At 38.7% G+C, this 25,328-nt stretch overlaps 1 protein-coding gene across 9 annotated transcripts in view; it reads right to left on the reverse strand.

The window, feature by feature from the left end:
• The window catches only part of SLC25A13 (solute carrier family 25 member 13), a 93,875-nt gene that overhangs the window by 37,383 nt on the left and 31,164 nt on the right, over positions 1-25,328 (reverse strand). For all 9 annotated transcript variants that reach the window (NM_001012949.3, XM_046925896.1, XM_046925889.1 and 6 more), the window contains 6 exons: positions 24,580-24,695; positions 10,805-10,944; positions 4,519-4,665; positions 2,559-2,697; positions 1,640-1,733; positions 1,379-1,463 (listed from right to left, as the gene is read on the reverse strand). In NM_001012949.3, the coding sequence (NP_001012967.2) occupies positions 1,379-1,463; positions 1,640-1,733; positions 2,559-2,697; positions 4,519-4,665; positions 10,805-10,944; positions 24,580-24,695 (721 nt within the window). The remainder of the gene's footprint in view (positions 1-1,378; positions 1,464-1,639; positions 1,734-2,558; positions 2,698-4,518; positions 4,666-10,804; positions 10,945-24,579; positions 24,696-25,328) is intronic.

The raw sequence follows: 25,328 nt of genomic DNA on the forward strand, positions 1-25,328 counted from the left end.
TATCTTATGCTCCAGTGCAGCTGGAGGTGGCAAAAAAATTAGGTGAGACTAACAGTGTAGCTGAAAATCTTTTCGTTTTCAGCACCAAGCTGATGACATTAAAAAGGAACTGCATGGGAAAATGAAAAGGTAGAGGTGGATAAGCAGAAGAAATGGAAAGATTTTAAGAAGGTTCGTTTGTCCTAGCCTCTTAAAATGGCATCAATTATATGAGCAAAGACAGCGTCTCCAAAGCAAAAATGGAAGAAGGCTTCCCTTTCACAACTGCATTTTACTGCCATCTATTGTAACTTATGTTACTTGATATTCAGACCAAGCTTTTAACTCCTTTAGGAGTCTTCTAGGAATAGACGGTCAGCTTTTACGAGTCTACTCATCTGAATTCACCCCAGCATAGTCAACATTCAGTCACCGCTCAAACACACAAAAAACCACCATCCTAGATACCGTCTTAGAGTCGCGGAGGGGGTGTCCAAGTATAGGGGAAGGAGGAGAAGAAGAAAGAGAAGCAAGGGAGATGCATGTGTATACACATACACACACAGGCCTGGCTTACAGCCTGGTAGCCCTAAAAATGTAGCTTGCATCAACCCATTGTGGTCAAACTGGCGTCTCCACACAGACCAAGAGTAGGAAAAAAAACCAACAAAAAAAACCCCATGGTTTCACAAGACACAAAGTCAAGATTGTCTTAAAATAGAGCCAGAGAAAGAGAGAAACAGAGATGGTTAGTTTTAAATCTATCTATATAGAAACTTGTATCATTAAAAATATAACATATGCTACAATGACACGAAAACTAAAAACTCGTTAAGTTTGACCTTCAAAGAACACTCCTATTTCTTTTTGCCCCTAACAGAACAAAAGTTCATTTGGTTAGACCACCAAGAGAAAGTCAATATCCTTCGGGTTTTGGTTATACAGTGAATATTAATGATTTTACTTAAACTGATGGTATATTAAACATAATCCCTCCTATTTTGATACTCAGCAGAGCACTGAGCAAAGCAGAGAATACCCTGAAACCTTGGACCTGTGTGCATTTTCAGAACAAGGGTTGCCATTTAATATGTTAAATGCTGAATTTACTATCGATACTCAAAGCAGGAAGTCTTTCCTCATTAAAAAGAACACAGAGCAACAGAATCGTGAAACATAAACAATTTAATTAGGTATACATCTAATATTTACTGAATGGCTGGATTACACTCATACATTTTTATCTTTCCAAAGTAAACTACATTTAACCTGTCAAAATGCATCCCAACAGAAAATGGCACAGAGACGAGATAAAAAACACAGAAAGAGGTAGGCTTCCTCTCTAACACCGGAAACAGAACACAATATGTAATAGCATTTTACTGGTTCCTATTCTTACCTGTCTCTGAGCCTCAGCCAGGTTGTAGGGCAACGTTCCTTCCTCCAGAGGAGCAATTCTTTCAATGTCAGCTAATGTCATACGCCTGAGGAAATTAATTCAGCTTAGCAACTGCTAAGAGATGGGCTTTTGGGTCACAAGGAGTTATCTGCATTTGACCACTACACCACACCCTTCTGTTCCCCACCACCACCTCCCACTCCTTCAGAAAACACGAGAGGAGGAAAAGAAAAAGGGAAGAATAGATAATTCTTCACTTACCCCCGTGGCTCATATAAATCTGCTAACTGAAACAAGATGTCTACTTCCATGGGTGTAACCTGACCAAATTTCTGAGCTGCCAGAACAAACTCCTCTGCAAGAGAACAGAAATACAGAAAAGAAACAAAAATTATCAAACCAGATACAAGTAATCCAGAGTCCTTACACATACTTTGTGTTAAGCAGAAGATGGTAATGGTGGGAAAGAAAAAGGGAAAGGGAAGCAAAAGAAGTGACCCACCACAGAAGTGTTCCTGCCACTACATAAATGTATGTTTGAAATGGTATATCCACCATGTAAACAAGTACTACTCTCAGGTCTTGAAGCTTAGTACTATCAGCAGGATTGAGGATATTTGACATACGGTATCAATCAGTTGTGGGTCACAGGGAAAAAAAAGCAAAGAAAAAAAATCAAGAGTTAAGAGATGTGGAACATTTTATGCATAGTCCCAGTAGGCCACATTAATGAAACTCTGGCACTGCACAGGGAATTCTCTATAAAGAGGTTAGATATAGCAGATAACATCTTGTTCCAAGCTTGTCGATCAGCTTACTGTGCTGCCAATACAAGTTTATGGAATTCTTCAACTACCCTTGAAGGTCACTTTAATAGGCAGCCAATTTGGCAGGAGTCCTAGGAAGTTTTCTTAAACTTTTAAATATCTTTACATACTTTCCTCACCCTGCCCCCACTGGCAGTTTACTGGGACCTTTTTCTGATTGAAACAAAATGAAAAACCTGGAGGGTGGACTCCAACAGGAGTGTACAAAACTGAATGGTGTACCGAGGAATACTAACAAAGCAGGCTTTCTCTCTCTCCCATTGATTTAAAAGCATACAGAGGAGGTTCTTCCCCTCCACCCGCCCAAAGCAAATGCCCAAGGAAATTTCCAGATTGCAAACATTTATACAAACCCTTAGTGACTTCCACATCTTTTCTATTTCCAGCCAGAGTACTGTAGATCTTTCTAATGAGCTCCATGTTGTTAAGGAGAGAATTAAATCCATTAAAATAGGAAAAGCTGACCTGATGAGAAGTGGTACCACCAGCAGCCTACAACAGAGAAAGTAAAAGCAGAAAAGAGTGTTATTAAATTAAGAAAAATCTTAAAATAAATATTTTCAAACAAAGTTATTTTTACAAGAGTGAGGGTAGAAAAGGATATTTTTTAAATAAAGTAAAATAAAGAAAACTATGAGAGATTCTTATGTTACTGAAACTAATCATGACCAGAATGTAAAACTCTCCCCATCCTACAAACCTAAACAAATACATATGCAGGATTATAACAACATAACCAGTAGTAATTTACAAAGTTCAAGTTTCAGTGCTGTTTCAGTTGGAAATGTTTTATAAGTTGGCTTATTTCTAGTAATGAGGAAATCTACTTCTACATGTAAAGCATATTACTATACAGAAAATCTCAACAAAATCAAAACATATTCTGAAAGAGGTCAACTCATACATTTAAATTCACATGCAATTCAAGTTGTGAAAAAATAGCAGTAAGCTCTCAGGCTTATATCAGCAGTCAAACCAAATAGAAACAACAAGGTTTGCATAGCTGCTCATTCTCAAATGAGAACTGAACTTAAGCCTTTATTTTGAAGTGGTCTTGGGCCTGCACACAGAAAAAGAAATTGGATCAATTCACTAAGTTAACGAAGAACTTAACTAAGAACTACAAAATTTCTGAAAACAATGCTTAAGCTTGTCAAAATTTAATTGACCCCGAAGCAGAATCAAAGATCTCATCTGATGTTTTATGAGAGAGTATATGACCCAGGAAAGCTGCTAACAAGATTGGGAACAGAATAGAGGAAGAAGGTATCAGAAATCATTGTCAGTCCATAAGTCTTCTGGCTATGCTTTTTACTGTATGCTTCTTCCAATATTCTGCCCAGATTGCAGTTCTCATCACTTTACATATCTCCCTGGAATTCTCTCTTACGAATCAAAGAAGAAAAGACTTCTTTAAACCTGGATAAAGCCAGACTTCAGATTACTTGGAAAGACTTGCTACAAATTCCCAAGATGAGAAACTGTGGTCAAATCCAAATGTGCCTTTTTTTTTCCCCCCCTTTAGTGAATAATATTTAAGTTGGCCTATCACGTTGTAGCACAACGTGATAGTTGTAATAGGAGTTCACGCTCTGTGAGAAACAGAGTTCATGAAAGACAAATCTTCTATGTGCTGGAAGATCATTCTTAAAAAAAGAAAAGAAAAGAAAACTAGAGACTTTACTTGTGAGAAACAACAGAAAATTAATTACTAAAAATTACAGAAAAACAAAAACATTTTGCTTAATGGACAACAGAAATAGAATAGGGTCTAGAAAACAAGAAAACGTCCAATAAAAAATAAAATGCATTTCAAGCTGACAAAAGCATACACTAAAGTGTACCAACAATCAGTCAATACATAGTGAATATCCTTGGGTGATGTTGCAGTTCTTACACTGTCACAGGTGTTTGGACACTCAGAACTGAAATTGCAAAGCAGGTCCTTTGAGGATGACATCCCAAAAGGGACGCAAAGGGTTGTTTGCTTCTAACCCAACATATTTGACACAGCCCACTATAAAAAAATGACCAGAAAGAGTCAGGCACAGTCCACATTTGTGGGGCCTGTTTGTAGGCCCCACAACAGCCCATCAACTTGCTTTGTCTTCTGTCTCAAGATACCAGTGGAGTTGAGAATTTATATTCTGTAATGAGGGATAACTTCTATATGTGTAGATAATTTTTGCTCAGCTTAAAAAAATGCACCTGTAACCTGTATGATGTATCAGATTACAGTGGTCAAACCACATAAAAAATGGATCTCTATCTTTTATTCTGTGTTTTCTCAATGAAGCTACCAGAGCTACTCACAGCAACTAGACATTCTTCAACAAATGGTGTCAGCATGTGTGGTCGGATAGTGACCATAATGTCCCTGAAGTCCATAGCTGTGACTCTTCCAGCCTGAGTATTGTCTCGCTGCACAAAAGCTTGTTTTGCATGTTCTAATTGTATCTCCTGAAAATATATGGAAAAAAAAAGTTAGCTTCAGAATTATTACCATAACAGATTTATTTGATGCAATCCTACAGAATATCTCACACTTAACAAAACATGATCACACGTAATCCTTTCAACCGACACAGTATGTATAGCTCTCTGCCTTCTCCATTTGTAGCATAAGTGGCCTCTGTCATTGAGCTCAGTACCAAAAACAACAGCCACAACTTCTCTGCTCTGTGGGCGTTAGGTCATGCTGTTCAAACTGAGAAATGGAGGGCATGTATCAACAAATCAGTAGAGGTAATCTCCCATGTGTGAATATTAAAGTGTTCCAGGATATGCATTATCCAGTTTATTGCGTGTGTCACTGCAAATCAAAATACGTTCTGTAAAACTCTTCACTGCTGCTTGAATGAGGACAATGCAATGATAAGAGAGTTCCGCAATGACTTCCACTAATCCTGAAAGTACTCACTCAAAAAGCATTCTCATCTAAAATACTTTTATTTATCTACAAAAGACAATAGCGGTATAATTTAACTCTTCATATCATGACTGTGTAAAGATTGCTTCTCCATACTTCAGCAGCAGAAATATACAGAGACTTAACACAAGCATCATCTGTTGCAACCACCTGATAACCTGTTCGTGATTCAAATGTAATGCTGAGAAAGAAGATGGCAGAAAAAAAGACTTTAAATCTCCCAAAAATGTGTGTCTTTTTCTACTGTGGCCTTTGCCCTTTCTTCATAAGTTACTGTTAGAATACTTTCTTATTTTATCTTTCAATTAAAAGGAACAATCCTGCACAGATGGTAACTTAATAATACATATCAATGTTTTGTCTAGTTCTACAAGCTTGCTAAAACCAGAATTACATATTGGTCATGCAGTCTGACTTACCAATCCGTATTTCTCTACCAAGTGGAAGAAAACAAATCATTACCATGTCCCTTCTTTAATTTCAAGCCTTGTAAAAGCTTCTTCACTGAAAATTCCAGGCTTAGTCTGAATGAATTTTCATAATCAGTTACTCAGGAAATGGAATCACTGCAAAAGCATGTCAGCAGTACTAAACCAAGTCTTGCAGTGGACAATGGTGCTATCCTATTACTTCCTCTGTATTTGCAAATACACACAAAGTCCTGTCAAGCCAAGGCTTGCAATAGTCAAGAACCAAAAGCATGATGTATTCACAGAATACAGTCTCCTGAAAGTTGATATTTTTCTTACAGCAACATTCAACAGAACTTAGAGCGAAAGGCCAAAAGCAAATCCAACAAGCATAGGTCCACATCCACAGGACGTCTGCAGTCACCACTCAGCCTTCTGCTCACTCACTCCCCTCTGCAGCCAGCAATGCACGTTGCCATTCAAACCATTTTCTGTCTTTTCATTTCAGTCTTCCAGCTTCTCTAATTTCAGTCTTAACTCGTAATTAAAACACTATATATTGAACTGAAAGGTATGAAGAAAAGTACCTAATAACCTAAGCAGAAGGTAAAGGGGAAGGGGACAGACTGGAAAGGACTGATCAGTGTTTCAACTATGCACTTCCTTCACAAAATTATTCAGAAATTTCTGCTCTTTATAAGAAATGCTTGTGAGGGCTGTAATTCAAAGTGTTACAGTCTCAATACTGTCATACTTCCTTTACATCACAGCCCCCTATGTGGATGTGTTACAACTGAGCTATCCAGCTGGATGTAGCTACGTAAGCTCCTGTCTCATTTCAATTCTGGCTACAATTTCAACAATTTGGAAGCAAGCAATTCTGGAAGGTTTACAGTGGGAAGAGCATTGCAACACAAAAAAACTTGTCAGCTTAAGGCAGACAGCTAACTCAGGAAGCACAGAGCTCTGAAGAGGAGTTAAGTCTATTAACTTCCATTCCTAACTACTCGCTACCTAGTAGATGGAAACATAGGAACAGATGAACAAAAATATGAGCAAATTAACAACAAGAAGAAAAAAAATGTCACCTAGAGGTAGCATCATTAAAGAAAAACAAATTGAATCTACCAGAAGGATTAAATGAGAAACTGAATTTTGCTTTCTTCTCTCTCTCTCATTCAATTTATTTTAACCACTGAAGTTGCTGGCAGTCCCATGCTGGCAAAATTCAGCACTAAAATGCAATAAAAAGCCCTGGAGCACCACTTGCAGAACACAAGTCCAGCCTGCTACCACCTGTGCACATCAGCCTGCAGGCTGGGAGCTACATCTCCCTGTTGGTGGGACCTAGGATGGGGGTAATGTCATAGCCACAGAAGGAAAGCAGGGCTCACATTCCAGAGACATATGTTAAGGGTACGTTTCTTGTCATCACCCAGCTAGTTACAAAAAGGCTGTTAGTACTACAATCAAGTACAAGTCAAACCATCTCCTTCTCTTCTTGCTTATGTGATTCCTTTCCATGCTCTTGGTACATGTGGAACTAACTAGAGAGGATTATCCCACATGCTCAAAGACATGGTCCAGGACACAGTGCTTACTTGTAAGAAGACAGCAAGACAAAGGTCTGAATAGGGTGAGTTCAGCCTTCTAGAGCTCTCTATCCATATCTTCCCTTTAGTTCAGAAATGAAATGGTGTAAGCAGACCACATATGGCTAGTGAAGGCTCAACCCACCTTCATGGTAAGGCAGGGTCTTTTAGACTACAGTTATTTTGAGCTGTGCGAAGCACTGTTTGGTTCCAGTTGCACACACAGAAGGAAGCCTAAGGACCTTCTGTCACATGATATTCCCAAGACGTGAACAACACACTGATGTAACATCTGAGAATATTCAGATCATTATACAGAAAGAAGGCTCAGTCTCAAAACTAAATATCTCATACAAAATCTGTCACAAAACAGACAGATGTCACTCCTCTAATAACTATATATTGCATAACAACACAATAAATCCCTTAAAGTGTTTAGCGCAAAAGAAAGGCTATCTATTCCATCCGACTCTGAGTCTGAAAGTTAAGACACTTCACAGCATGACTAACTGTGCTTTAAAATGAGGCTCAGCAGCTACTAGCAATTTATCAGGGAAATTTGATGAGATATTCTTAACTCTACCTATGCTGTGTACATGTAGTAATATAAAAAATGCCACCTTAGAGATGCTATGCAATCTCCAGAAACATTTGGTTCACCTATTTCTGTCCAATATTGCTTACCGAGACAGATTACGTTTAAAAAGAATACAATCCTCATTGCTTTGCATTATGAATTACACAATCTAAAGAAGCTTCTCTGACTAGATTTTTTGTAAACCTAGATATACTCAAGAAGTTCAGTTTCTCCTTTGATGATGCAAGTCCAAAACTCCCTCAGCTCGAACAGGACTGTGAAAAATTAATTTGCACATCATGGTAGGCATGCTGGCACCAGAACGTTTGTGAAATTATTTTCCATCTAGACATTGCATCTGAGCTTTCAGCTACAGCTCATTATAAACTTCATTACTTTCCAGTTAGATAGAAACTATGCTCGAGTTCCATCCCAATGGATCTACAAGGCATCAGATGCAGCGCAGTCCTTTCTACTGGAGCAGATCCTGAGGTGCCAATTATAAAGAGTACTACTTCATCAACTAATATGCTGGGCATGAATAAATTCCCAGATAAAGTGGAAACTGATTTAGCAAGTCCACATAGAAGCATACATTAAAATCCATTCTGCAGAATAGATTTCACATGCTGGGAAAGGGGCCAATGTTACGCTTCATGAAGCAGAATTGTCATTTAAGTGATAATGGAACATGACTATATCCAAACAGATACAGATGTGACTGATATGTAGCACAGATATCTGAGCTAATTTTAAGCTAGCAAAATTAGAAGCAGGGTAAAACAGCACACCTTGAGCTCTGGGTTGATGCAGATAGATTGTTATGCATATCTGAGCTAAGTACCTCAGAGGCTATACTTTTGGGCACCTCACTGTTACTGCAGACAGAAAAGGCATGACTGGATGTAAATATCCAGAATCACAATCAAAAACTCTTCTTATTTAAAGCCAGAAGAGATCTGTCTTGTGCATGGATTAAATACAGTAATGTTACTTTCCAAGTAGTTTCAGCTTTGCCAGAGGTAATGATTAGCCCAAATGCTGCTACAGATAATGAATATGTAACAACTTTATGTGGCATAATAGGATCCAAAATGAATGAATTTGACTCTGTGTGCATCGTTTCATTAGAAGTGGCAAATTACATTGTACTTACAAAGCAGTACCTGAAGTGCCTTACAGAACCATCTGGTCCACATTAAGAGCAATGTAAAGAGCATTCATAAATCAGGAATGCAGAGAGGTAATCTGCTATCCACTGTGTTCTCCTGCCGTCTAAGGTCCAAGGTCTAGACAGCAGAACAAGGGGACTGACTGACTCATGTACGCGCAGAATGTCTGAAAGAAAGGCTGAGTACCGAAGTTTACAGAAGCTAAAGGAAGATTTATGTACCTCTGTATATTAACTCTCCAATTTATGCTGAGAGTCATTTCTGTGCCCAAACTTCACTCTGTATAATATAATGCTGCAAAGCAAGAGTCAGTAAGGAAATGTGTTTCAAAGTTTCAGTTCTAGAAAATTAGTAAATAGATGTACCCAATCTGTGACTGACTGAGCATCCTAACAAACTGTACTGATAACAGACAGCTTTGGTTCAGCAGTTTTCAGACAATTAACTTGCTTGAAAGTCCCTGATGTCCACACTAGTGCTGAGATCAACTTTACAAGCAGCCTTAGAACTTTTCCTCAGTGCAGCTCACCTCTCTAGAGGATATCCAGAACTACCAGTCTTACCCTCTATCAGTCTTACTCTCCATGCTTATGCTCACCCTTCCTCTTTCTGTCATATGGGGAGCATGACCAACAGGTCTGTCTGGCTCAAGAAGACCATTGATGTGTTCCAACCCAGTGATGTGCATGCGTGCGTGCGTGTGTGTGTGTGTTAAGGCTGATAGTAATTCATCAAAATCAAGATACATGTCCAAGGCTCATGATGTATGGAAAGAGGTACTGGAACACCAAATCATGAGATCACAGGCATTATTATTATTATTATTATTTTGAAAAAGCAACATATTCACTGTTTTATCCCAAACAGGTTCTAGTCTACTGTTGTGCCACAGAATTGGTCTACCTCTTGGCTACTTTGGAGTTGCAGCAGACAATACAAAACTTAAGGAAATCCAACTTAATCATGTGACACCTGACGTCCTCTTCATACAAAGTTAATTAGGCTCTGTTCTACAAAGTCAATTTGGAACATTTGTCTCAATAGCATTAGCTTAATTATTCCTCATCAAAATGATACCACCACCTACTGTGAACTAACACACTTGTGTAAACAAGAAAAAAAGAAACCTTGCAGTCTTCAAGCAGTTTCCCATTTTAAAACTCTCCAGTGTAAATACTAATATAGGCATTAAGTATTCAGAAGGAATACAAATAAGAATCTCACATATTTCACCACTTCAAGAATCACTTTTCCTACTACAGAGTATTTCTGACAGTAGTGCTGAAATGCAGATAAATTGTTTATTTTTTTTACTAGCACAATATTTTGCTTTCTCTAACAGAGTAGCACCAAGTGTGAATAGGCAAAAATTCCTTGTAAAAGAAAGATTGTATTTTATTCTTTATATACACAAGCAAAACTAAGTAGCACTTCCCTTTCTCAAATTCAAAATAGGTCACAAGGAAACAAGTGTGTGGAAAGGGCTTACAGCAAAACATTATCGTATTCGACATCAACACTGAATTAAATACTAATTTAGTAAATATGCTATTTACAGATGTATTTCTTAATATCAGTCCGGCAAGTGGGGCTAAAATGTTCAATACTGTTATTTACTGTACTTTGACTCATTCAATATAGGAAATTTTCAAAATCTGAGGTATGAGTTTTTGATTTCATGTCTCCATCTACATGACTTTCTGCACGCTGACAGTTAATTAAAAAAAAAAAAAAAAAGGAAACAGCTGGTGAAAATCAGCTGCTTTACCACTACCTTACCCTACTTATCAACAATATTAAAATCTGGCACTTCAACTGTAAAAGCCCACATGGTCTTTCTTGCAGCTTTCCTACCAGCACAGTATTTTGCAATCTTTGAATCATTTTAATTTTGACAAACTTTATTGTACTAGACCCACCAGTAAAAACTGGGTGAACTCGGGATACGTTAGGTGTCTTTTTCTATCCTTTCCAAAATGCAGCTGTACGAACTCTGAATTCCAGTTAAATGGAATGTGCTGATGAATCGTGGTCTGGCCAAAAACTTGCTTAGCATCCTCTGGGAAGAAAAGAAAAATGTTAATTTAATAATAAAATAGTAATAGAGGTGAGCATATATTTACACAAGAAAAACAGTCACATTATTTTTTATCCTGAAAGCAATATTGTTCATATGAATCAGTAACATATTGCAAAGTAAACCTAATTTTCTTTACTAACCAAAATCATAGTAAATGGAAAGTTTTGAAACCTTCATAAATACAATCTCTTGAATAGTCGTATTTGTGGAGTTGCACAGTATACGATCAGAAGAGACTCAACTAGATATTTCAACCTAGATATTTCAACGAGATCTTTCAAAGTGAAGCAAGAAAGGATTAAAAGACAGTTTATAAAAAGATGACTAAAGCTAACCAATATTCAACATAATCTTTTCTAACTGCTAACAACAAATGCTTTGTGTCACTACAATTCAGACTTCTGTATTATTCTAAGAGTTCTCCACATTTAAACAAAGCAGTTTACTAAAACACCAGCATTTCAAGATCCACTTTTCTGCAGTTACCTTACAGGAATAGTTGCATGCAGGTCAGGGGATGGAGGGACGTGGCAGATAGAATACAATCCTATCACAACCTTCAACAAAAAGCAGACTTCAACAGTCCCTGCTTTGTTATGAGGTGCAGGGTGAAAAAGTTTGTTAAACCACTCCTTAATGCAAGGTTGATACTTTAGCCTAGCAACTCTAACTGAACTATCAGTTATTATGGGCTTAGCAGATTTTCTGGTAGTACATTGCATTTTTGGTCAATACTGTTTGGACCACTTCAATTTGTATAATCAGCTATAAGGACAATATGTTGCTGGAATTGGACTGTACATATTTTAACTCACAAAAACAGCAACAAGATCTGAGGAAGTACACTTGTCTTTTAGACAGGTCTCTCCCACAATGAAGCCCACTTCAGTGCAAGAGCAGAAGTCATCTCAGCCAAAAACAAATGGCAAACACATCTCCCAAAGACAAGCTCAAAGTCAGAGGTTCCCAGCTGCGGTATACCTTCCTAATATCTGCATGAGCCCCCCAGCAACGTCAGCCAGGATCCAGCTCTCATCTCCTGCTTGCTCCTGCAGGCACAGAGAGCTGGTTCCCAGGAGACACTCCCTACCCACAGATAGGGCCAAGAGGTGCCTTCCTGCTCCCTTCACACTTTGCAGAAGACCGGGAACCCAAACTCTCGGCTCCTGTCTGTCTGTGAGCGGCAGAGCTGGAAGCCAGTTCCCAGGCGTGACCAGGGCCTGGAGGCAAGGAAAGCAGCACAGCTTTGTGCAGGCCTGCCTGTAGAAGAAGCTGGAAGCTACCTCCTTGGAGCCAGCTCCCCTCAAGGCCTAGGAGCTGTCTTCCAGCTCACCTCAGCACCACAAGCAAAGTGGGAGCCAAATCCTTGGGGCCATGAAGTCTTGCTTCCTGCAAAGCCTGAGTTCTGGCTCAGTCTATGACAGTCAAGCACAACAGCTCTGCTGGCCTGGGGAAACCAGCCAGGACAAAATTCCCCACTTTCAGCCAAGGAAGCAGGGAAGAAGTGAGAGCCAGGACAGAATGGCTGAGAAACTTTCTGACAGCTTCTTGTCTCTAAGTTAATGGAGGCCAGAATCACAAGAAAAAGTGGTTCTGAGTCAGTGAAAGAGGCAAATGTCCTGCTGCACAAGCCAGACACCCAAACTCACTGCTGTTGGTACTACCTGCAGTGATTGCTTCTTCTAAAGCGAGGAGGCTAGGAATCATGGAGTGAGCATAGATGACACTGCAGACCTCTTCACATCTCAACAAAGTCAACTGTTTCATCTTTAAGAAGAAATCATCCACTGAACCCTGGAATCAGTGGTTAAAGAACAAGTTGTATTTAACTTACAAACAGAAAAACTGACCCCAGTTAACCACAAATTCTTAAAATTCAAATCTTCAGGCTCTAACATCTGATGAGAATTTTCTCCAAGAAATTTGAGACAGTGCCCCCAGGACAGCATTGTTCATTCATGTCTTCAAGATCCATTACAACAGGCTTGGATCTTGTCAGCCAGCATTCTCCAGACACAAAATTCTGCTCTCAAGTCAACTGGGAGGAAAAGTCAATCAGTTCAGAGTGAGGTACTGTCCCACTACTGAATGTCTCTTATTTAGGATGCTTCCTACTTGCACTGCCTAAAGCAGAAGTCACGTGTTGATGGAGATTACCTTCCTGTTTTCTGTTGGCCTTTTTCCCCTGAGCCTCAAAGAAAGGAATCTGTATGAAGAAGGCAGCCTGTTTTGTCCACAAACAAAAGAAAAGTTGTCTTCCTCATAGCAACTACTCTGCTTTTCCAGAGGAATGAAGATATGCCCAGAAGAGCTACAGTACCATTGACATGCCTGTCTCCTGCACAGCACTCAGATGCTCATCAGCTTCTTCTTTCCCTCCCACCCCATCTCCTGAATTTACACAGGAGACACTGTTTGGATTAATTTAGAAACAAGTCACCACTTTTAAAAGCTAGGTTTGGTTGGACTCCAGATTTGTCTTTGTTAGAGAAAAGTGCCTTTTAACTTGATGTGAGATAACAGTCAGGAAAACCTCAGTCAGTATAAAGACTAATTCTCAAACTCCTTCTGATGAGATCGGGCTCCTTACAATCTTCACTTGTTAACATATGAAAATTAAAGTGCCCTGTGATTATAGCATTATAATTTCATTTGATTAGTTATCACACATAGGCTACATTTTAAGTACAACATAACTCACTCCTTCAGCTGTGTGCCTTGTAAATACTCCTTAGTTAGGGCCTACAATAAAAATTCCAGCTCAAGAAAATCAAACAATAGGAAGTGGAAAAATGGTAATTTCCAACTAAAATATATATATATATTAATGTAGGCACTACAAATAGCAAAAGGAACCTACAGCAAAGGAACTTAAAACCTGATTAAGTCTGACAAAGCCCAGTGGAGATGAGAACAGAGTGACTTCCATGGGCTTTGTAGTGAGTCCTCTTCAACCACCTGAAACTACACTCTTCCATAAGGTTGAGTGCACCACCAGCCTCTTCTCTCTGTCCCACCCCTGAGCTGTGGGAGAAAGAGCTGACAGAAGCCTCAAATCTGAGGCCCTTGGATCTTGCCCTAGCTACCCCCCATGGACACTTTTGTCTGCCCGTCCCTCTTGGCAACCCTGACCCACTGACTCTTTACAAGGCTTATGCATGAACCTGCCTTGTTGTTATGGGCTTGTCTGGAGATAGCTGGACTCATGGCTGAGATTGGGCACTGCCAGCAGATCTGCTCTGCTCTCCTTACTCAGGCAGCATGGGACAGTGCCCCTCAGTGCTGAGGTCTCTGCCTGGGCCTGTCTGCTCTCATGTCACCTTCCCTTCATTGAGGGCTTACAACAAGCTGCCCTTGCTGCTCCTTGTAACAACAAGAACATGTACGATGAACTTGTGAAAAAGCATGTATGTATACAGACAAGAACATATAAAAAGGCTGTTCTGAAAGTCATGCCTCCTATTTTATTATGTTGACCTACGACATCAGAGGTGGATGTTGGTATGGCAGTAGAGGTTGAACCTTCCCACCAATACTCTGTTACATTTTGTTGCTGTGCTACAGATGGCAGCAGAGAGGCAATCGGACCGAATTCCTCCATGTGGAAAAAATGGCACCCATTGACATTCATCAATGTTTGTTGAACGTTTATGGAGACCAAACAGTGGATGTGAGTATAATGGTGCGTTTCAGCAGTGGTGACAGTGACAGTGGGTCACCTCTGTTGCAGCAAGCTTTTATAAGCATGGCATGCAGGCCCTTGTTCGTCACTGGTGAAAATGCATAGCTAATGTTTATGTCTGTGTCAAAAAACAGTATTTTGTAGCAGAGATTTTGCTCTATCAAACAGTGTTACCAAGTAGCAATATTTTGTATTATCTTCTTTTACTGAAATTGTTGGTTTTATCCAAGGTTTGGGATAGTTTTTCCTCTTAATTACTGTTGTGAACTTCAAACATGCAGCACAGTTTATTTCTATCCTTCCATGGTCTGGAACAAAGACTGGTCTATAAATATGATGTTTTACTTTGGAAAACACAAGATCATATCTTATCTGCTCAGCTAACACAAAAAATAATGATTTCCTTATTGATAGCGTAAGCATTTGACTGAGTTGTCCATTCATACCCATTTACCCAGAAGAGTATAATACTCTGGAGGAACAAGTGTCATAATCACCTCCTTGATCCTGCTGCTGCTTTGTCAAGAAAATAGGTTAAAATAGTTTTATACCTGGCATATTGCAAATAGTTTGATTACTATGGATTGCAAAGAAAAAGTACTCATCCCTCTAACTTCCCTTTGCAAAGAAAACAAGATCAGGAACAGCTGTCTCAGGCACCTTCTTCCACAGGTTAGAAGCCCAGGAATAGTACAGTAATGCTGTATTTTTCTGCCTCTTAATTCCTTGCAAAACATGGACCACAATCTATTCCATAATTCTGAATTAAAAAAAAAAAAAAAAAAAGGTTCTTTCCTTCTTAAAATACTACTAGGAAGATATCTGGCAGAACTCTCAAGCTGAAGCTGGCACATTAGAAACCGAGCACATAATTTGAACATAATGGGATTGTATTACACGACTCAAGAAGGGTGGAGGGTTAATCTGAAAAAATACAGCAGCTCAGGTCAGTGGAATTTATCTGCACTCTGTCATGTAGTATGGCTCCTGTTTTAGAACAGATTCATTCAGAAAAGTGTGAAACCTTACATGAATACACCCCATCTATTTAGACTAACATCAATTTCACCTGCATTTGCGAAGTGCAGCTATACATACACATTTGCGTATAAACACCTTATTTTTTTTATCTTTATTTTTATTTTAAAACACAACTGAGTTCACTTCTTTTGTTAAATTTGTATGTTTATATGCATATAGAATCACAGAACCATAGAATCATTTCAGTTGGTAGGGACTCTTTTAAAGGTCATCTAGTCCAACTGCCCTACAGGGCACCTACAGCTACATCACGCTGCTCAGAGCCCCATCCAGCCTGATCCTGAATGTTCCCAAGGACAGGACATCCACCACCAATCTGGGCAACCTGTGCCAGTGTCTCATGACCTTTACTGTAAAAAAAGTCTTCCTTATACCTAATCTAAATCTCTCCTCTGTTAGTTTAAAACCATCTCCTGTGTGCTATCACCACAAACTCTGCTGAACAGTCTATCCCCTTCCTTCTTACAGCCCACCTTTAGACACTGAGAAGTAAGTGGTAGCTTATTCTTTTTTAATAAAACTAGTTACTCCAAATTCAGAGAAAATCCCCAAAGACAAAATTAAACTAAAACAATAAAATGGCAATATTAACCAATTTAGCTAGGTTGAACTAGTCCAGCTGTGGATTAGTGCTGAATTGTAATGGACAAGACGGGGTTTTGCTGCTTAACATAAGCCAGTGCTGCTTGTATGTAACCAAAGTTCTTGTATCAAATTCAATGTCCTTATTTCTATACGGTAAGTGAAATCATTATCTGGACTCATTTCTGTTACCCGTGTCATTGAGATGTTAAAAGCACAGGACTTTCAGAATCCAGTCTGACTCAACAGCTTTCTTGACACTGGCAGAGCTGACTTTTCTGTAGTTCGTCCAGAAGTACCAACTTACTTCACATGATGTTTCAAACAGCAGTTTAATACACCAACTAAAGTGATAAAAGAAAACTCCTGGCTTGGAGAAATTATCCTAAAAGAGCATAAAAGTTATTACACTTTACACTCCAATACAGACATAAGAGATCTATTTCTTTAACAGCTATTTTGCTTAGATAGATGGTATTAAAAAAAATCACTTTCTTGCAAAGCATTAACATACATTTTCCCCCACTTAAATACTTCAATTTCAAATGCACCACAAAATGTACTCCCACAACAGTACTGTATTAGTATAAAACTATTTTAGTTCAATTAAAATGTCTAACTATCTACCCCCAAACCTACCTAAACTGTAATTTTCACTTCGAGTACTTCCAACATGTTCTCCGTTTTGTTTTCTTTTATCAGCTTATCAAATCAGGTCCTGCATTCCAAATGTTGGAAAAAAATAGTCATTAACTGCTAGGTAACAGCAGATTTTCCAATTTAGAGAACTGAAGTGAAGTACACACACTATGAAAGTCTGTGTACTTTGCATTCTGAAATTTCGTATTAAAATTTGTAATAACAAAATACCTTGCCAGATCTTAGGGCCTGCCTGAGTTTTTGCCTTCTAATTTATAATTCCAGGGCAATTTCAAAAGGAGGTGGAAAATAAATAAGTAAAATCAAGCTTAAAATAGTACACTTATGCTGCCACAGCTTAAATATATTCTGGTGTGGGAGCTTCTGGTTCCTCTCCAAATGCTGCCTAGCAATCACATTGGGTTTTTTTTCCCTCTACAGCATATACAGCTGTGTGAAAGATGGCTAACCCTCAGCTTACTGTTAACCAAAGAGTGACCTCATACAGTTGAGATTTACTCTCACACTGGCTTTTTCCCACCTTTTCCACACCTACTTTTTTCTTTTTAAGTAACACGAAGTAGCGTCAGAAAGCACAATGTTTTAGTCATTTGAGCATATATGAATTATCCCACCAGCTGGAAGTGCTCTCTGTTACCTCTGTCTTTTAAAATTGAAGCCATTATAGTCAATCGTGCAAATCTACAGTTAGCCTTTCATAAAAAGTGGATTTTTGACCCACTGAACTGGAACAGCTTCTGAGGAGTTCTTTTGTTTCTGAGAAGATACCATACAATCCATGCATGTCAATCTGATATTGGTGTGCTACTGCATTCAGAAAACACTCCTCATAAGCAATTTTAAAAGTTCTGAAAAATCATGGTTGTTTTGGTTGATTTTATTTTTTTGGAATGCAAGTTTGTCACTTACAGAAGTGCAATAAAGCTCCACATTTATCAAAAAGTGGTTACTTTCACAATGATTTATCACCTCCAGGTAACAACAGATTAACATCTGGAGCAAAAAATGGAAAGCAAAAGCTTAGAGTGGATCCAAGAATTCTCTCATAGAGTATATTGGTTGACTCAGCAAATCTCCAGGTAGAAAGGACACCGTGCTATGACAGCATCAACTGGAGTGTCAGCACCCTTAGAGACATACATAGCGGGGAAGAAGAGCTGGAGGATGAAGTCTTTACTAAAAACGCAGATGTGAAGCATATACTTTGTGTGGCTTGAAGAAGCAATGAAGGCTTTATAGTACATAGGTGAGATTACATAGGTGTGCATATAGGTGAGATTAAGAACAGTATCAGTAACCAAACGTCATTCAGATGTATTAGGTAGACTTTAAAGATGACAAAAAGCAAACCAACAAACAAGAAAAGTTCAATGTCTGGTACAATTCTAATACAGTTTTCAGCATCATTGCCTTTCAGAAGAGATATACTAACTACTGAAAAAAAAACAAATGGGTTATGATTTTGTTGCCCTACTCAAACTTTTCAACAAGGGCAGAGCAATATTACAGATTAAATGTAGTTTAATGAAAACATTATCATAGAGAACACGATGCTGTCTTTGTGATTTTTCCCCAACCAAGAGATTCATGACAAACTTCGGGTTTTGCCCCTCTGCTCAATATGTGCTGACATTTATTTGTCCTCATAGCTATCCCTGTTCCAATTGTTTACATGCACAACCTCAAAAACTATCAAAACACCTCTTCATGACATAGACATACATACATTTTCCAATTCAGCTGGGCTGTGATTTTTGACCGAGATGTGCACATCTATAGCCTCTGCTAAATACTGCAAATATCCAAAAAAGAGGCTCTTTTCAAGAGCACCGTAACTCTCAGCAGTTAAGATTCTGGATCCAAGTGTGTCTGCTTCTTCTGTCCTCCTTGGATGTCAAGGGGAAATAACATGAATTTATACACAGAGCATTACATATTTGGCTTACAGAAAAGGGTTTTTAACATTTTTTCAAGATGCAAACCATTAAAAATATTTCTGCTGGAGCTGCGGACATCCATAATTTCAACTACTTGGCAACAACATTACATTTCTTTGTTACCTTTCTTGGCATCCTTAGAAGTGAGTGACAAACTGCCAGAGCCTAAAGACCACAGGCTTGGAAAGCACTAGGCCCACGAGGGCATAAAAACTAAACTTACTCCCTTTAAATCGTAATAAAAATAATTTAAAAAAGAAAAAACAGATCACTTCTACCAAGGTAAACATAATATACTGAATAACTACAATAAAATATCATCTTATCTTCTCTATGAATCACAATCAGCAGGACAGTTGGGGATTAATGCACACAATGTACAAAGACAGGCTGAAGGAATGGGGTTTTCTAAGCCTGATGGCGGGCAGGCTAAGGGAGGACCTCATAGCCGTCCACAACTACATGAAATGAGGGTCTAGGGAAGGCCAAAAAGCAATGGATGCAAGCTGGAGCACGGACGCTCCCAACTAGGCATCACAAACTTTTTTTTCCACCATCATGATGGGCAAACACTGGAAGATGCTGGCTCATACAAGCTGCAGAGTCTCTTTCCTCAGAGATATTTAAGACCTCCATTGGACACAGCCACCAGAGCAAGCTGGCCTCGCTGGCCATGCAGAGAACTGCCACTGGCCCTTTCAACCTGAACTAGTTAGTGATTCTGTCACCATCCCTTGTTTTTTGCAAATGAGATATGCTCAGTCTTCAGTCAGCTATCTGTCACTAGGCTACTTTAATTTAAAAAGACAAAATGAAGACAAGAAAGATCAAACCAAAACACAAAATACCAGTTCTAGGTGACTTAGAAAACTCAGCTGTATCCCCTAGACCCAATGAAACACAACTGCATGAAAAGATAGAGCTTCCCCTAACATTTAAAAAGACAGGCTCACTGTGCAATGAAACATGCTTTGTTTTACTTAAGATGCCTTTATGGAAGTCTGCCTAGTTACATAACATGTTAGGTAAAAGAGGAAACAAAATAAGAGAAACCTGCCAAGTTGACATCAGTTTAGAAATTAAATTCTATGACAATAGTGTTAAGTAGAGGTCAAAAGTTGCTCAGAAGAAAAATACATATACTTGCAAATCTTCCTTATATACTCTTTTAAGAAATAAATATATTTGTGCAAAATGCAGTAGAAACAACAAAAGATATTAGAGACTAAAAACAATTTACACCTGTAACACTGCAGTAGGTAACGCTGCTGTTGGGATCACCATATGTAGGCAACCATCAGTTATAAACCAATAGATGGTTTTTTGTGTAGTGTAAACTCACACATCATGAGCTACAAAAGGTTTCAAACTAATTTGAACCAGCAACAGAAACCTCACTGAGAATTACTGAATATTGCCATTCATCAAATGATCAAAATTTAGAGCCTCAGCAATTTACACTAGTAGTTCAGATTTCACTTTGCTTTGCTTTATGTGGTTTTGAGTGTACTGGGCTGGACACTGGTAAGCTAGGTATTGCATAAGCAATTATAAATCCCATAAGAAGAGCCAGGTCATATCAAGCAAAGCATAAATAATCCTCTGTAACAAGAGCAAGCAGGTTCACAAAATCTGAACCTAATCCTCCGGTTAGGAAAGCAACCATTAGACTCCTGTAATAATTCTTAACATGTTGAAAGAGTGTCAGAGCATTATCACAGAGCAAAACCTCCAAAGATCATCAGAAGAGCTGCATACATAAACCTCAGTTAGGAGCTACATGTTTTTAGAGAGTTTACAAACAAGCCTCCAGGCAGTTCAAGTAACAGATATGCAAACAGGAGTGCTTAGTAAGATGCATCATTAATTTCTTCATTCCTCTAAGAAATGTGTACTGCTATAATTAATAACAGAAGCAGACATACACAATAGCTGCTGTCTACACGTAAATAGAGTTCTGTTAGGAGACAAAAACAGATACATTGCTCAGCTCCACAGTTGTTAAGACAAAAAGCAACAATTTAGAGTTTGGGTTCTCCATTCCCTCTTGTTTTGCTGTTTGGGGTGGTTTCTGTTGTTTTTTCCTTTTCAATGAGAAGACCAACCTGTTTTAAGGCATATTCGTATTTCTCAGAGCAGCACCGCACAGCATCCATTTTGAAACAGCTTCAGTTTGAATCAGAAGACTTCAGAAAGATAAATAAATAAATTGGAAAACTACACACGCTGTGCCACAGCTACACTTCAAAAATTACGAGAGGGTAAGAATTTCTGCTTGGTGGGAAAATTTACTTCAAAACAAATCAATGGAAATCTTTAACGCCAGGTTCAGTGCTGGCTGTCAGCACAGTCTCAGGCAATCGCTTTTGTTTTTCTACCTTTCCTTTCTCTATGAGGAAAAACCAACATGGACAATGTTGCTTTTGCCATTCATTAGGGCTGTAAGAACCTGTATAGGAGAAAGAAAGTTCCAGTCCACAGATATCACTTCTGTATTATTCACTGCTCAGAATTGTTACCTGTCATCATTTCATTTATCTATTCAAAATTAAAGATGAAGGTTAAGACAACTTAGTTTTTAAACACTGACATTTTTACCCAAGCTTCTCATGTTTTTTTTAAATACCATCTAGTAAAGCATTTCAAAGGGCTCTGCTTCTTTAATGAGGCATTAAAATACAGTCATACGACAAAAAAGCAACTCTACTAAGTCTCTTAAACCCCTGGACTTATATTATCAGCTTTTATGTGCCTGTCAACACTCAACAGTAAGAAGCAATGGTTTGCTCTTTGCCTCGAATTTAAAAGCCAGCTAAACTTCCTCCCACTTTCCTGCTGAGAGCTTTAACTCCTTGCAAACTCTCAAAGCTTTGACACTTCAGCAGCAGATAAATCTACAACATGATGCAACAGCCAGGTGTAGACTGAGTCAGCCACTGGCTACTAATTTACTCCTGGCCATTTCATTCATCTCACTGAAGTAATAAACTAGAAATACTTTCCAGCCTGCCCCACCGCTACCACATATACACACTGCCTGCAGATCAGACCTCTTACATAGATGCCAGCTCTGTCAAAAGAACTATATACAGTTAACCTGTAAGGTGAAAGAACTGAAACATTTGAAATTGTACAGATGTCAACATATGGCTAGAATGCAAAGGAATTTCCAACTCAGAAGCTAAGGTAAGAATATAGTATTTTTCAATAAAAGTACAATATATTAAATGCTAAAACTTCTTTACTCAGAACATTTCCCTAAATATCTACAGCCTGAATGTGGAAGTCAGTATAAAAGATCATTGATGCAAAACCCATTATTAGTTTGTTCTACAAAGGTATCAAGCTAAGTGCACCTGTGGAAGAATACGAATTGGATGACTTGCTTAAGTGAAGTTCACAGCCGGAAAGCTCTACATTCCATCCAGTGTAAGTTAAAATATTTACACCACTTTCTCAGTACACAGAAAAACAGTGACTGCAAAGATAAGCCATGCTGTTTCTTTACAACAGTAAAATGAGATGCACGCTAAGAATGGGATCCTCGAGATACTACACATAACAGCAGCACAGTGAAAAATGATCCACTCTCTTTTCTCCTTTACCTTTCACACTATAATTCCACAGTACATAAAACCCCTATTTAAGTCTCCTAACCTTGATAAGGACTTGATCCTACTCTCATTCAAGTTAATGGAAAAAGATCTCATAATTAACCTCAAAGGTGCATGACTGAGGCATTGAGCAGCAAAGTTAAAGGGCAGTATTGTAATAGTTCATTTGTGAAAATGTTAGATTTTTTTCAGAATAGTGAGGAAAACAAAACAACTTCTTCCTTACAATAGAAAACATACACTAGCTTTGTCTAAAGGTCAATTGGTATTGCTGAGAACGAACAACATTGAGACAGCTCTTACATCCTTCTTCTAGAGCGGAAGCTACACAATACTATGCAGAAGTTACAGATACTTTTTATGATTTCAAAGTGGGAGAGGAAGGAATTTGAAAAAAAAAAAAAAAAAGATATCTGAGGTTCTGCCAACGTTGGCATGCTTTCTTTTTCAAATACCTTAAATACAGCCTGGCATAAAAGTTTCTGTCATCACTAAAAAGACTTCAATGGGTTTCAAATGCCAAACAAATCCCTTGACTCACTGTGCCTAACCCCAAGGGAAGCATTTACCAGCAGGAAAAATATGAACAAGAATGCCAAAAGTTAAAAAGTTAAGTTGGACTGATTCAGCATTCAGATCAAACAACTGCAGTTCTTCTGAGATTATTAACAAGTGCTCCGAGCAACTGGGGGCTCTGACACAGACAAGAACCTGCACATCGCAGGCATACCAGGAACACTGGTTTGTCTACACTGGAACAAAACCATTACTAAATATGTGGACCCTCCTGATTTAAAAGCATGCTGTTTCTCGTTGTCTCTCTGTTCATACACATGAATAATACTGTTAGGCACAAAATACTTCCTTCATCAAGGTTAGGAACAGCAGAATTCTTCTTCAGAAATTCTTTCAAATCCTTTCGCTCCCACAGTCATGTTTTTAAGAGCTGTCCTAACAAGCAGTATTGCACACAGAAGACACGTCTTCAACAAACTCAACAGAAAATCAAAATAATGAAAAATCAAAACAGACACAAGGAAAGACATTAAGTCACTTCACCGGCCGCAACTTCAAATGTAGATTTTTGGAGATGGTAGAAGGAAGAAAATGACGCTTCAAGCAACAGTAGTAGATCTTATCAGTTTAAGTGATCTGGGAAGATGTGATTGTTTTTTCCCTTTTTTTTTTTTTAACTAAGTATATGCGGGGCAATACCAGGAAAAGACAAAGGGCATGTGAACCATACAGGGGAAGATGGGAAAGACAAGTCACCACCATCCAGTTACCTTTTATTTCAAGCTGTTTAATAAGCAATTCAACAGACTTAAGGCACATGGATAACTCTGTCCACATGTAACAGATAAGAAGTAGAAATGTTATCCAATATAAGTATTAGGGTTAAAAAAGTCCTCCATACTTTTTGAAGAGCAGTTCAATGCCTGAAGATATTTAAGAACACTATTTTCTGAATATTTCTTCCAGACAACACAATCCTTCCTCCCAGGCAGGTGGCTGATACTTTTGCAGATATCAAAAACTGTCTCTACGGTGTCTAAAATAAACAGCCTCTTAATCATGTTTTAAACTGGCCTAAGTATGTCACATTGTCTGTGCAAATACCACACCTCCAACGCATAGCTGAGTTTCCTGTGGGGTAGCAATGCATTTATTACTGAAAAGTCTCAGACGAAAGCTTTAAGCCTTAAGAGGAAGACAGCTTGCAACACAGCCAATTTAAACAAAAAATAATTCACAGTCATTTCAGACTCAACATTCACCCATGTCCTCTGGCAACTTCTTTGTGGTTTTACAATCATTTCCTATAGCCACCTCTCACTGTTGTTCTGAAGACATGCACAAGCATGCTGGGGAAAAGGAGAAGTGACCAGTTCTCTAGAGAAAGTCATCAAGATGACCATGACCTTGACTTCACATTAGACAAGTGGATGTGATTTATAGAAATTCAGCCAGAATCCTACTTGGCACGAGTATAGTACTATTACCAATTGCTGCGTTTCCTATGGTAACAGAATGTTAAATAGTTTGACATAAGCAGGGCTTTTTTAAATTGAGAGCGTACATTTAAGACCATTCTTACCAAAAGTAACTTCTCCTTTGCCAGTCTTGTCAAATAGCTGAAAGGCTACTATGAACAATGCATCTGGAGCGCACAGGACTGATTCAAATGCCACAAACTCTTGAAAGGATATCAACCTAAAGGAAGAAGAAAAAAGCAACAGCTGTGAAACCACTTGCTTGCAGCAAACTGAAATGCAACGTAACATAGATTATGCAAAAGAATTAAGATCACAATGAGAATATGTACAAGTTGTCATCAACAAGGATTAAAACTTATCCTAAAATGCCCCGACACCAACACTGTTAGCAGTCCTTTACATTGCTAGATGGAAACGACTTGGTCAGCAAGCAACTGCTGGGCTTTGCAAGTCACAACAGAACAAAAATAAGCCCAGCGCTCCATGTGGCGATGTGCCACAGCTTTCATGTCCAACTGAACTGCCCTCATGGGAGTCCACCACCTTTCACGGGCAAGATCTGAACAACTTTCCTTCAGATTCAGTGCTTCAGGCTTTCCGAAAGCAAATCCATTCAAGACCTACACACTGCCACTCACTCCTGAAGGAGCTGATCTCAGTACGTTACATTAGCTTACTTATTAGTCACCCCTCACAGCCCTCAAGTACTGCAAGTTGAGTCACAGATCTTCAAGCAGCAGTCTGCACATTCTTCCACCGCCCAAGAGCACTTTATTCAAATTCATCATCATAGCCAGGTTCCCAATAAGCAAGTGCATTAGCAGAGCAGATAAAAGCCGAGGTGCCTTTC

This window comes from Gallus gallus, chromosome 2 (assembly GCF_016699485.2).
Source record: "Gallus gallus isolate bGalGal1 chromosome 2, bGalGal1.mat.broiler.GRCg7b, whole genome shotgun sequence".
Classification (NCBI taxonomy): Eukaryota; Metazoa; Chordata; class Aves; order Galliformes; family Phasianidae; genus Gallus; species Gallus gallus.